At 38.6% G+C, this 14,633-nt stretch overlaps 1 protein-coding gene across 5 annotated transcripts in view; it reads left to right on the top strand.

Moving 5' to 3' along the window:
* Positions 1 to 14,633, top strand: part of fmnl2a (formin-like 2a) — a 61,677-nt gene continuing 47,044 nt past the window's right edge. For all 5 annotated transcript variants that reach the window (XM_066686977.1, XM_066686974.1, XM_066686975.1 and 2 more), the window contains exon 1: positions 1 to 603. In XM_066686977.1, coding sequence (XP_066543074.1) covers positions 490 to 603 — 114 coding nt within the window. In that variant the 5' untranslated portion in view covers positions 1 to 489. The remainder of the gene's footprint in view (positions 604 to 14,633) is intronic.

The following is a 14,633-nucleotide window of genomic DNA, read 5'->3' as shown; positions in this document are numbered from 1 at the left end:
TGTCACGCCCAGAAGTGGGAGGCCAGTGTGAAAGGGAGTATTGTGTAAAGTCTCGATTGTAAACTGAGCACCGAGGAGGGAGAGAGAGCGGAGAGGTGGTCAGCCCTGGAAGGATTAGCCCTCTAGCTCTTGCTGTTACAGACGGGGAACCACTAAGTCTGAATCATGCATATCGTCACATTCACAGCTCACTGGGAGTGGTGAGGAAATTGTGCAAGATACGGATAAGACGTCGTAACCTTCAGATATTACGCTGCTCCTGCTGGTTGTAAGTTGTTGGGGTCTGTCCTGGCTGTGGGATAATGCTGGAGGAAGAGTCACACGCTCGCATAGATCGAGTTTTATATTTGTTTTCTTCGTGGATTTATCGTGAAGTGGCACAGCAAGGATAAGGGACGTGGAGCCAGAAATCACAGCATCCGCACAGATAACCGGACTAATATTAAGAAGTCACAAAACTGAAGCGCAGCAGCGGACTGAGACTAAAGCATGGGTAACGCGGGGAGTATAGACCAGCAGTCTGACCTGAGGGGGCACGGCATGCCTTTAAAATTGCCCATGCCGGACCCAGGGGAATTAGAGGAGAAATTTGCCGTCGTTTTGGTGAGTAAAGTTCGGTAACTTTGTTGAAACACTTTTCTTTGGCAGTCTGGGGCTCTCCCCGTCTTTCCACCTGGAACCCCACGAATTCCCAAATAATTCTCTGCCAAAAGGCTGTTTGGGCATTTCATTTTGTCGTAGTTCTCTAATAAAAGAGTTATTACTCTTTTAAACACGACAGTGACATTTCATGATTTGTTACCTTCGTTTCCAGCCCCACACATTTTTTTTTTATAAACAAGAAAAGTATTTTACACTTTGTGAGGAGGCTCTCCTCTCTCTGTCTCCCAGTCCGCTATTGTGTGGAGTTTCTGAGCTAAACTGCCTTTGCTAACTTCAGCTAAGGTTAGCGCCTCAGCCGCGGACGAGAAGAAACCGTTACCAGTTCTAACGTAACTGCGGATAAATTTACTGCTTTGTTTTTAAACTAGGACAATGCCTGTGTTGTTTGTTTAATACACTTCAACTGCCCCACTCTGGAGTTTTTATTAACTAGCTAAGTGTCTATCCTGACACGATTTTGATCATTTAGCGTGAAAGTGACGTTAATCAGAAATAGTTTGTTATTAATGCTTTTTCTTTTATTCCGTTTCAGTTGTAAGTTAAATTAAACGACGAATTTCACTGCTTCCACTCTTGTTCTGAATAAGGACATTGTAAAGATATAAATATCAATTCTGAGTAAACGTATGTGAAATGAGAAGCTGGCCCAGGCAGAATTGTTCCCAGTGGTCGTTAAGCACCCCACATTCCCAGCGTTTAATGACTAGTAACGATAGTAATATGAAGCCTGATACTAAACGTTTTACATCCAAAGGTGGTTTTGTTGAATTTTTATTAAAATGAAAATATCTTTTCAGGGTAGAGAGGTAACCACAGGGTGTTGTGAAACAAAAAGCTGCCTCTAGAACCAATATTTTACCATTACCCGTCGTACTTTTGAACAACAAACAAAATGGATGATAATTATTATAAAGAAACTGATTAGGTTAATAAAACACATTTTCACATCAAACCTCTCTGAAAGACTGTGTTAAAATGTTAACATTTAAATTATGCACAAATGTTGAAAACCGATATCACTTTATATCATTTATTTATCCATTTTACCCATAAGCCAAACCGGGTGGTAAACTTGTTCCCAAATTATTATATGGTTTTGAGTATACTATCACAGAATTGTGGAAGAGAAGTAACTCAAAGAAACTCAAGAAAAACTAACTAGCTTAACATGTTAACTCTTAAATGGGTGCCTACCTGGCTGATGTGGCTTGTAGTAGTTATTACAGTTAATATACACATGTTGTGCCATCATAGTAGAAATGTTTTGTGCTTGAATTTTTTCTTTGTATACAACACATTATTGCGACTCTTCTGTATTTATCACCTAAGCACCTTTTAGGGTTTGGCTGGTTGAATAAAATGAGCTGAGTAAGATTTGATGCTGTGTTACCCAAAGCACATTTTGTTTGCTTTCCACACACTGCCACAACCTGTATTTATCTAAAGAAGCACCTGCTCAGATGGGCAGATCTGGGCTAGTCTTATTTCCTTTAATGCATCCCATTCTCTATAAAATAGCATTCATCTACTTAAAATAATCATGTAAATGGTTTCTGTAACTGATGCTTCCTTCATTTTAAGGACATGGTCTTCTGTGGTTTCCTTAAGAACTGCCACATGGACAGAATCTGTAGTTAAGCTGACCTTCATGTACTCCACCTGTGATTGCTGTGCATTTATTTTGTGTGTGTGAGAATGGGTGGCACAACCCTGGCCGTCTGCTAGCCCTGGTTTTATGAGGACGTAAATGTGGGTCAGACATGACCGTCAGACCTAATGCTTCACTTGCTCTAGACTAACTCTCTTCAGAATGACCTGGGCAACTCTAGTTACACACACACACACACAAACCCCTTCAACGACAGAACACATAAAGTCCCTAATGGCAAAGCAGCCCAAGGCACAAAAGATAGAGGATAGAGTGGAAAAGTTAAAGCATGCCTAGAGGAAACAGTGTCGTTTTGGTTTAATATGTCACTGTTTCTCTAAAGGTGCCTGGGGCTGTGATTCATGTCACAGCTTGATCTTAGTTCTTTTACAAATTGTAAATCATTCGGGGAGGTATATTATCTATACAGATCTTTACATCCTTTGTTCTTCCCTTTCAGTTACCTGCTTAAGATTCCTTTGGTGTAATTATAAGATAAGAAAACAGAAGAAAACACTCCAGTGTAAACAAGCTATGAGGGGCCTTGATAGTATTAGTACTCATAAAAAAGTAGGTAAATTAATTAATGCAAAATTAACCATCTCATTCTGTTATTTAATCAGATGCTGTTTTGTTATTGAATTTATTTGTCACTGTGGAGCATGCCCTCATCACACACACACACACACACACACACACACACACACACACACATATGGATGAATCTTGCTCTAGCAGCCAGAATGAAGATGTCACAACTTTGCTATAACAGATTGGTGCCTAATCCCATATTGTTCGCGGTCACCTGCCTGTCATAATCTATGGCAAACTGTACACTGATTTATGACACCTAAAGCCATTTGCACTTTTAAATGATTATTGTGTCTATTATAAAGAAAACTTTTAAAGGCTGACAGTCCCAGCAAGTAAGAGTATACTGGATGCCATTCTTTGTGCCTGATATAATCTGCAGGGCTTTTGCTGTCTTAGGGATAGAAAGAATTTTGGACATAATCCAGTACAAATTGCATGAGGAAATCTACAGTTATAAGCGAGCTTAGTCTTTGGTCATGAGGCTGTAACACATTTCTCAGAGTAGGCTACAGTGCCATTTCAGAGGTTGGCAAGCTGTGACAGTGATGATGTCTTCACTCTTGGCAGGCAGTGATATAGACATTAGGAGTGTTTGAGCATTTTAATCATAGCTCTTAAGAGTTATTTAATGCTATTCAAGCCCTGAGGCATGTCAGCCCTCTGGAAGGCTGAGGGAATAATTGCCTTACTGATGTCCTGACCTTTGCTTTAAAATCAGAGGACTGCCATCAGGGATGTACTGCTAGAAGTAATGTGGTTTTAAATACTTAATCATTGTGAATTGTGTGTTGTAGGATCTCTGCTGTTATGGCTTCCTAATGACTTTCGTATTTTAATTTTGTAAACCACAGAGCTGTTCATATTGGATGGTTTGGTTTGTTTAGAAAGAATTCAAAGTTAGGAAGTTTTACCTATAGAAATGTATAGCTACATTTATGAAGAAGGTCCTCTGTATGTTGTCTGTTCGGATAAATAAATAGTGCTATGGTTTTGTAACCGTACGTAAATGAATGATGTGACAAATTTAAATGACACTTCTCCATAATGCTTGGTCCAGTTACTGCATTTGACAAATATTTATGTATCTGAATTGGTATCAATATTAAGTATCGCAGATATCATCGCTGTCTAATTAAAAAACCTCTCTCTCAAAAAAAAGTACATTTACAGGAGAAGGTAAAACCTAAACTTTCAGTAGAAGTCAATGTTAAAAGATTTTATTCCAAGTAATTTTGGAGCGTTTCTATTGGTCCTTTATCAGGACATTTTCACAAAATATAAAGGACAGCTGATGTGTTCAAGAGATGTAGTAAACTAAAAATACACAGAAATGGAGATGCATGTTTTTAATTGGACAGTGACAATGTCAGAATTGGCCCAGAATTCCCAAAAGAGTAGTATTGTTGTACTTATTGTCATAAGGACAAGGTCCAAACAATTTTAAAGTTCTGAAAGAGCAACTTTTTGACTTTGAATTCATGGTAAAAATAGACTTGACATCACACTCATGAGAATACCGTGACTTGTCTAACAACTGATCTTCGAACTAAAATAGCTTCATTCATGACGTTCGTTCTTTCCCAAGTCAGGTCAAGCAATTTCACATGTGACATTGACCATTAAGTTAAAGTGGGTTTCTTTGTTCTTCTGCTTTGTTAGGAATGTTCCAGCTACAGTACAACCTAGTATAAACTGACCTTACTCACAGTAAATGAAACAGTTCATTTAGGAAATGTGTAGTAAATTGATGCTGATAACACATTTTCATTTGATTTGGAGGATCTGTGGAGCATCCGGGACCATAAAACAATTTCATTCTTCAGTACATGGGAGTTGCACTTTAGAGAAATACTGTAAAAATGAGAGAATTTATTTTATTTTCAATCCCTGGTATTTCGTCTGATCTTTCAGATGAGAGCATGTCTTTAGGAGTCTTTTGAGGTTGCCATAGTTGCAAGACCATTTTTGTTAACTCTTTCTCTAAGTAGAATAATAACTGGACGTTGCAGCATGGCTTTGAAAGAAAAAGTTCATTCATTCATTTACTGTAACTGCTTTATCTTGCTCAGGGTTCTTGTGAGTCCAGAGCCTAGCCGGAATCGTTAGTCACAAGGCAGGAACACACCCTGGACAAGGCTCTAGTCTATCACAGGGCATTACACACTCACACATTTGGACCTTCTTGAATAGCCAGTCTACCAATTAGAGTGTTTTTGGACTGTGGGAGGAAACTGGAGCACCCGAAGGAAACCCACACAGACAGGGAGAGCACACCATACTCCTCACAGATAGTGACCTGAGTGGGATGCTTGAGCTGTGTGACAGTGACACCACCTGCAGCGTCACCATGACCTTTATCATTTTAAAAGGGAAAGGTTTATTTTGCATAATGCTTAGTTTCTGTGTTAAAAAGCACAAAGTGGCGATGAAAAGATCAAAAGCCTCTGTTTAACCAAACTATATCTAATAGCTCCTGTGTTACACAGATGCACACAAGTAGAGACATCACACACTCAATACGATATTTTCATAGTTTATGTGTGAATTTAGCTTTTTGTTAAAGATCTCATGCAGAGGCAAATAATTTAATGGTTGGGCTGAATTTTTTTTATGTTAACCCCTTGAGATCTAGACATATTTTCCTATTATTTATGTTACTTTACATAATTATTGATTCATAAACAGTTAAAACACTTATACATTGTTAATAACATAGTTATTTTGTAATTGTTAATTACTGCTAAGATCACTGCCTTATAAATTTACAGTCTATTAAACATGAGTGAGTTCACTTGTTTCTTAGTTAGTTACGTAGTTAGCCACCTACTTAGCATGTTGGTTTGTGTGTTAGTTAAATACGAACCAGTCTATGGGTTGTTTTGCATTTAAATATCTCACATAGATTTGCCACGTATGACGTATAAAAGGGGCCCCTCTTCAAACAGCCATGAATTTTAAATTGAAGCTTCTTGTTTGCTGTGAAATAAGCTTTATTCTGGAAACAATCTTTAGTACAAGGATGACCCTTAATGTGAATCCCATGTGTACCTTGACAAATTGAACGGCAGCATTTATTGGGTTGTTATTGGGATTGCTCTGGCTGCCATATGGGTGTTACAGGCTTAGCTTTTGTTATATCTGCCCCTTCTCAATAGGCAGTCCAGATTACATCTAAGAGGCTTTACCAAAGGACAGCAAGCAGACAATGATCTTGTTTATTCCCCTTTGTTTTGACTTGATGCTAGTGTATGAACTGCTTGTCTCGGAATCAGATGTGAATTTAGAATCTGTTGCATTTAAAATTAAAACCTACATATAATCGGGTAAGAACGTATTAGTCCACCGAACAGTGCATGGTAAGAATATATATATATATTTACTTAAGTCAATTTCTTAGTTTACTAGCTGTTTGAAAAGTTCTGTTTTGGTAAGTCTTGGGTAAGGCATGGATTGCACATTCCCAACTTTACTCAAGATGACATCAGCAGCTTAGTCACAGACAAAATTCTTGGCATTTTTTTAATGAGTCTTCATTAAGCCAATTGAACAATGGTTATTCTCTGTGCAGCAGGAGCATGATAGTGACTGCAGATTCCATACATCCAGCCAGAGGAACAGAGCCATCCTTTATTCAGTCTCAGCACGGAGCCTGGCACTGAACCCAAACCCTACGGCATCCCTAACTCCCTTCTGCAGCATGTGCCTCTTGCCTGCAGCACTCGTTTCTGTTCGTCCATCCGCAGCTCGGGTTGCTGGGCTGTTCATATTCCCTAATTGAAAGGCAACTGGTGACTTGCTGCTGAAGTGCCAGGATGCTGTGTTAGCTAATTAGCCGTAGCCATGAGAAGCAGATACTGTAGCTGGAGAGCAGGGAGGCCTAGCCATTGCTAAAGCTTTAAGGGCTTTGTGAAGTCAGGGCCTGTGGTGTATGAAAGTGCTGGTTGTGAAAAGCCAAAGCAGCGCTCCAAGGGGTGGGTAGGCTGGCTCGTCTGGCTGGATGTCAGCATGCCGTGTGGGAAACAGACTCTTGGCTTTGACTTAAAGAGCAGTTTGAATTTGCATTTTGACCCTACTTCTAGAATTAGACTAAAATTAGAAAGTTCTGAGTAGTTTATGGACTTCTGTTGATATTCTGCAGTGCTCTGTGAGGATTGTTTACTTTTTTATGTTTCCCGTTGTCATCGTTATAAATGTACAGATATTTATAGTACAGTAGAAAAAAGTTTTTTTTTCATTTTCCTCATCATTCTGTGTCTGGTTTATACCTGTTATATCTCATGCCTTATGTTATACCTTCTTTCTTAAAAGAGTAGTTGAGAGGGTTGCATGGAACAAAGACATAAAAGAACAACTTGTGGATTAAAGAAAAGCCAAGAAGCATTCACTTTGTTTTTAAGAGTGTAATTTTTGGTCCTTCACCGATAGGTAACTAGTCAACATTTTTAACTTTGATCCAGCACACATGCCATTTGATAATGTAATTAATGCCCTTTTATAGGCTGGTTTTACAGCTATGTATTATAAAACGTCAAGAAACAAACTGAGAAACCCCTCATAAAAGCCATGTGCCTTGTTCACTTTCTACAGTGGCATTCAAGAAACAAGAGGCTGTTGATAAGAGGAGTCATGTGACTAACACGGTCAGTCAGTTAGCACTGATTAACCAACACTACTGAGCATTTGTTACTCTCATATTATGTCATGCACACACTGGTCTCAACTCTTATCAGCTCGATTGTGTCTGTACAGTTCTGTTGTTTTCTTGTATGCAACAGGTGAAGAGTGATGTAAGGTCTGGTATGGCTTAATTTGTACAGTCATTGCTCAGAATGGTCAAGCTTTGCCACACAATAGCCAAAGAGTCAGTTCTGGGCACTCAGCCCCATTGTCATGCAGTGCATTACGGGAGTTCTCTAGCTTCATTGTACTGGCCAAGATGACAGCTGTTAGAAACCTTAGCAAAGATGTGACTAGACACTTTTGAGAGTCTAAGAGTTTGTGGGGGTGTTTGCTTTGAGGCAAGCTGCTAACAGATCCAGCTGTTACTCATTGTTAAAGCAAAACAGAGGCCTTCATGTGTGCTCTTGAACAATAAGAATTCTCAAAGACTATTAGTAGTACAATAATCCTGTATATGTTTGCTTCAAACAATAAGAGTAAGGCACGGTTAGCTGTAGTTGTTTCCATTGCAGTAGTCTGCTACATGCTTGTGTAAGCTTTGAACTGACTTAACCGTTAGGGTCACAACCGTTAGAGTAGCAGCTAAATGTCGTAAATATAAATATAAATTTAGTTATATATCACAATTAATTCTTTACAGCATCCCTTATATGATGATCTGGATCTCAGAGTTCAGCTTGATCTTTTATCTGTGTTAATCCCTGTAGTGTGTGCTCTACTGTCTCCTTGCTGAAGTAAGCTTGGCCGTTGGCCCTCTCACCCTCTGAGGAGAGCCGGTGCCCAAGCTTTTTTCCTCCCTAATGGACTCCTGTATTGTATGGAGAGTGCCTTTGTGTCTGTAATGTTTGTACTTAGGCTTCAGTGATGCTGAAACCCTTTAACTTTTTGGATGAGACCCAAGCAAACTATTTCCCCTGCTCAGACTGATGCACCGTGGCTTCATGTCCCCGGAGAGGCTTGTGTGCCTTTTGAAGGCGTCTGGGTGAAAGGAGGGGATAGTAGGCTAAGCACTTGCCAGGAGCAACATCTGCTGTAAGAATGGGAGCTTCAACACTGTATTAATGTGTTGCATGTTGAGCTGGATTTTGATGTAGGCCTAAGTGAGAGCTCACAGTGAAAGGGAACAATGCAGCAATCTGTCGGTGCAGGTTAATTCTTGCGCCGTTGACAATTTTAAAATGATATGTACTGCAGTAAAAGTTTGATTACTGTAATTCAGAATTCAGATTTTATTCAGCTGTCAAAATCACTTAAAATACTTTAATTTGATCTATATTCTATATTATTAGTTAAGAAAATGCTGTGCTTAAATATCTGAATCACACTAAATAGACTGTATTTGTAACTCGATTTAAATCAACAGCTTTGAAGTATAGTTTTCATAGAGAAGCAGAGTTATAGTTATTTTACAGTATATAATACTAGTTGGAAATCCTACCACACACAAACTTGACCACCACAAAATCTTGTTCATTAAAAGTTCTAACTCTCCTCAGAACAGGGAAAGGAAGGTGCCAGAATTCAGAAACATTGCTTTAAAAAAGGTTTGCTGCCTGGTTTGTCCTGCACTAATTCTGGAATTGTGGGTTGTTGTAAATAATGCCCACTACAGTCATAGTTTGCTTTCTGGGTTGTTGATATTATGAAATACTGAATATTTAGTTTTGCCTTTTCATTTTTCTTGGTAGTGCTTTCTCAGTTTTATAAATTATTCTGAAATATTGCTCAGATTAATATAAATATTTCACAATTGCCTGGGAATAAATTGTGTCATTGTGGCTGGAAACAGCAAACAAACATTTAGCTCACTAATATGTCAATTTAATTTTTCAAAACCACTGCTACAAAGATCTTCACATTGTTACATTGTGCTGAGGATTTTGTGCAATAAGAGCACATGCTACTTTTTGGTGGTCTTGAGTGATTTTAGGCTTTTTGTTCAGCTGTTTTTCTATAGTTTTATATGTAGTCTCTCTCCTACCTGATTCCTAGGAGTCTCGTGTTGCATATCGAGAGATCTTTGTTTTGCTCTGTAATGTGTAGTAAAACTATAGGTATCTCTCTCATAAATCTTTACAGTGGAATATTTACCTCAACTGAGACAGTGATTACTGGGCCTATGATGTAATGTTTTAAGTTCCTTAAAGTGTGGTCTACTGTGTGCTGTTTCAATTGACTTATAAAATAATTGCACATCAACCCTGTAGGAAATGATCATGACAAAATTACCGATGAATTCTGTGGTTGATTTTAACTTCATGTAGCATATTCGACAAGTCAGTTTACACAAAGATTTTCTAACAATAGAGCTGTGATATAAGAAAACATTGTCCATTGTCATCTGCACCTTCCAAAAAAATGGGGCAAACTGGGTAAAAACTTTTATTTATTTATTTTTCTTGAACCAACAAATTTGAGGCACTATGAGTTAATCTGTATTACAGACAGAAAATGTAATTCAATCAGTTATTGTATACTGTGTCCGAACAAGTCAAAAAAGGGTCAAACTGATTTTGAGCTTGTAAAACAATACTCACAGAATTTGTAACTGCGTTTGAGCAACTACATACACGTAAAATTTAAATCCACAAATCTTCTGCACAAATTTAAAACAACAACAATAATAATTTAAATTCACAAAAGATTTGCATTTTTAAGCGCTATGTTTAACAGCAACAAATCAGTGTTCAAACCTTACAGTCTGATTGGTCCAGTTAAAGCTTTCCTATTGGTTCATCAGTTGGCCATCAAAACATTCATAAATCCACAACTGCAAAAAGAAATTCACACAAGCAGCAGAGAAGGTGAATATATGGATTTTTTTCCACCACATTCAAAAACATTAGGAACTTTGTTTGCTCTTGGACATTTTAAGCCATTTGAGAAGGTACTGATTCACACATTCACAACATTTGATTTACAAATGCAAATCTTTTCTACACATTGGTGAATTTAAATGATTATTATTGTTGTTGTCGTTTTAAATTCGTGCATTCCAGTACATTTGTGGATTTAAATTTTACGTCTATTTAATTACTCAATACAAATTCCGTTACATTTGTGAGTATTGATTTACAAGCTCAAAACCTTTTTGACCCATATTTGACTCCATAGTTTCTTCTGAAAACATGATCTAGGAAAAGGAATTTGTCCCCGATTTGATGCGGTAACAGATTTTTTGAGACTTAAGACTAGAAGCTGGAGCGTAGTTCTGAGGATTTGGTTGCTTTGAAAAACATTCGTAAGTTCATGTGCCGAAGTTGGAAGATTAGTTCTAGATCACAAACACCACTTCAACTCATCCCAGATGTATCACATGATGCTCCATCAATCTAGAGAACAGAATTCCAATGCTCCACTTTATACATTTGGCATTGGGCTTGCACGCATAGGGTCTAGTCATTTACCCTTTTGCACCAGTGCTATAGATTTCAAGTAATATTGTAATATTGCAAGTAAAATATCACACAGGTTATTGTAAAGAAGCTGCAAATCTGAAGCAGCCGGTAGGCTCAGGAAAACAAATCCAACAAATGCTCTTTTAACAGCCCAACTGCAATTATCACAGTGCCCTTACTCTCCACAAATCAGTCCCAAATGCTTGTGGTTTTTTGTGTGTGTGTGTGTGTGTGTGTGTGTGTGTGTGTGTAGCCTGTATTCAGTGATTGGTGACTGGGGCATTGCCACTCATGGACAGGACTGGGTGTTTGTAATGAGGGCGATTTCTTGAATGAGTTTGCTCTGTAGATCCTTGAAGCTTGAAGATAAAAGTGTAATGAGTCCCAGACACAGTTTCAGCCCAGAGAGCTGGAAGGGATGGTCACTGTGAATGTGTGTACAAGTGCATGCAAGCTAAAGCAAGGTTTTGAAAATGGGTGAGAAGCAAGTGCATACTGGCTTCTGGCAGTCTTAAAAATAGCTTTTTCTTTCCTCTTTTTTTCCCCTGCTTAGCAAGGAACTGGTCTAAATCACCATTTACTTGTGTACATTGGAGTAAATGCTTCAATGACAGTGCTCAACTGACATAGTTTCGATGTCTTTAATGTGCTTCATACTATTATCAGTCTGTGCACAGATTTTCCTTTGTCTACTGTAGAATCTTTGCTCAGTCCAGCGCAAAGTAACCTTTAAAGCTGGCTTAAAAGAGCTATTAAGTCAAAACAGCAGGTATTTTCCTAATAATTAGGGCCCTTAAATTGCCAGTATCATTGGCTTTCAGTTTCCTGCCAAGGGAGAAGAAAAGACCACCATGAATAGTTTAGTTATTAAGCTCTGATTTTCAGGTAGGGATTTCATGTCACAATGTTTATTCTGACGAGTCACAGGGGTTTCAAGTCCTGGGTTTAAAAAGAAAGGTGCAGTAAGTGTATATTTTTGGTCATTAAAGGTACACACAATGTAAATGTACTTTTAAAGGTACAACAGTGGTTTTAGTCCCGTTGGGTTTCCTATAGGTACATTTACATTCTCTTCTCCAGAAGAAGAGGTAAGTATTAGTAAAGTTTGGTTATGGATCTGTGTAAAACAAAACAACATATATAACTCCTGGAGATTAAATTGGGCACAACACAATTTTAAAATGTACACTTACAAAAGAATAAAGTACAATTACATACACTAACTAAAGGTACTGAACATGTTCCCTTGAGGGTACCACCACAGTGACTGAAAGTGGATAGATGCCCTGGGTCTGTGAGGACTTTACTGTGTTCTCCCTGTTTCTGGATACGTTTCCTTCCACAGTTGTGAATTATGTGAAACTGTCCACAGGTTTGTGTGTGTCCTGTGACATCTCCGATTTAAAACTGTCAAGTGCCTGTGCAAACAAGAATCCTCATTTCAAGACCATCATGAAAATGCCAGACTGAAGTTTGCACATGATCCCCCGGACAAACAGATTTTTGGTGGAATGTTCTTTGTTCACTGTACTGTGTATTTAGGAAAAAGGCTGAGGCTTTTAGTGTCATAACAATTATTTTGAAATGTCTTGTGGAATAAAGTGCATACCCTAAAATATATAACACAAAAGTGAAGTGAGATGAAATGTATGGAGTTGGAGAGCCTTTAGCCTAGGGTTATGTAAAGCTTTGGCACCAGCTGTAGATAATTTAGTTCACTGTGAGAGAAGGAAAATGGTTATGCCTGCCATGTCTTCAGCAAACCCATGAAATCCTTCGGCAGACCAACTAGCTTCAGACCTAGTGCCTTTGCAGACAAAAACAGTCTGCTGCTAATGATGTAAGACATTTAAGTTTGAGTGGGTGAATGAGTAGGTGAGCTAGAAATCAATGGTGTGAATAAACACAGAAAAGGCAGTTAAAGCAACAGAACAGACTCATTATACCTGGAGTTTGAAAGTTTTCCTTAAAGGCTGATTTCTCCCTGCATACAAAGGTAGCATTAAAATAGTATTTGGTGAATGGCATTAGCAGATCCTTGTGTCATTAAGCTACACATGGAATAGATATTTGGTTAATGGTGATCTCATTGCTGTCTTGTCCAGGCAGTGTCCCAGTGAGAGACGAGTGGAGTGCACACTTCACCACATTCAAGTTTGGGGGAAGTGGAAAAAGAAGAAATAGTATTAAAACTACAGTGACTAAATGGATTTTTAAGCATTCAAACTTCATGAGGTTTTGGTAAATGTTTTAATCCCACTTTTGTAAATGAAGTCAAATGAATGAAAGATGAAATCATTTTAGCCCTGGGATTATAGGGCCAATAGGCAAAGCAGTAATTGGAAATTGCTGTGTTTTGCCACTTCTTTGCTAATAAGCCTGTGGGGATGGGTGTGTGAGGGTGGGGGGTCTCTGGGATTACACAGCTTATCCCAAAGCAGACAAGAGACACCTGTGCACCCACAGAATTGACCAGATTATGGAAACACGCTGTGCTAATTAAGGGACAACACTGACTGACCCAAGCACCTGCAGTGGGCAGAGAGGAAAAGAGAGAGAATTTAAGGTTTTGGCTCAGGCCGACTAGCTCTCACTTTGACCTCCCCTGACCAGTGCTGATTGACTGTGAGACACTGCTTCCTAAGGATTTTAATGACCACAGCTTAATATACAGCAGAGCTGCTGATGTATGCTAATTCACTATGTGACCAAAAATATTTAGATGTTAATAATAATTAGTGAATTTGGCTTCTTTAAAGTGCACCAATTGTGAACATGTTTGACTGTGCACACAATTTGTAAACCTTATAAAATAACCATATAAAAGAAATGAAATCCGCAGTGGAAAACTGATAAATGGCATCAGATCCTCACAACAATTTTCCACTTCCAACATTCTCAGATGAGTAGAATCTGTTACAGCAGTAAAGGAGGAGCAAAGTCCCAGTTGAAACCTTTGACTTCAGAAGAAATGTTACATAAGCCAGTTTTGGCCATGTTGTGTAACATCAAACATATTAATGTTATGGATCTGGGAATTTGGTGTGATATTTCAACTAATAACATAAAGATAACTAAGCATCCTGTGAGTTATGTTTAAAGCTTGATGAATGTTCTTTATTCTGACATGGTTATGTAAGCAGTTGCCAGGGTGCATTTTTCATTTCAGCGAGGAAAAGAACAGAATCAGTCTGCAGTTTGGGTATTTTTCCCTTTCCTCCTCCTTTGGATACTGTGCTGTAGAAGTCATCCCTCCTCTTTTCTTGGGGCTTTTCTCCCACTCTGTCTGGGCTGGAATTAGGAGGATTTTTATTCAGCTCTGGAAAAAAATACTGTGTCTGGCAGCTTCTCTTTCTCCCGCCAGACTTGGGACACACTGAGGAAATACAGTAATGTGAGAAAGCACGACCAAATGTCTCGTTGTGTTAAGAGAGAAAGGGAGGCGAAAGGCATGGGAGAGAGAAGAAGGGGAGAAGAAGGACTAGCAGCTCCATCATGAAAATGAGACCAATCCTCCTCCACTGTCTACTGCACTGACACTGAATGTCTCCTTCAGTCTTAGATATGACAGCACAGTATATCATTTGTTAATCACTGTGTTGGCCTTGGTAGCATTGTTGTTACAGTTATATGGCCATGGGCAAGAGTTT

Source organism: Hoplias malabaricus, chromosome 12, assembly GCF_029633855.1.
Source record: "Hoplias malabaricus isolate fHopMal1 chromosome 12, fHopMal1.hap1, whole genome shotgun sequence".
NCBI classification, from domain to species: Eukaryota; Metazoa; Chordata; class Actinopteri; order Characiformes; family Erythrinidae; genus Hoplias; species Hoplias malabaricus.
The sequence above is the reverse complement of the archived record's forward strand: the minus strand, read 5'-3'. Positions and strand labels throughout refer to the sequence as shown.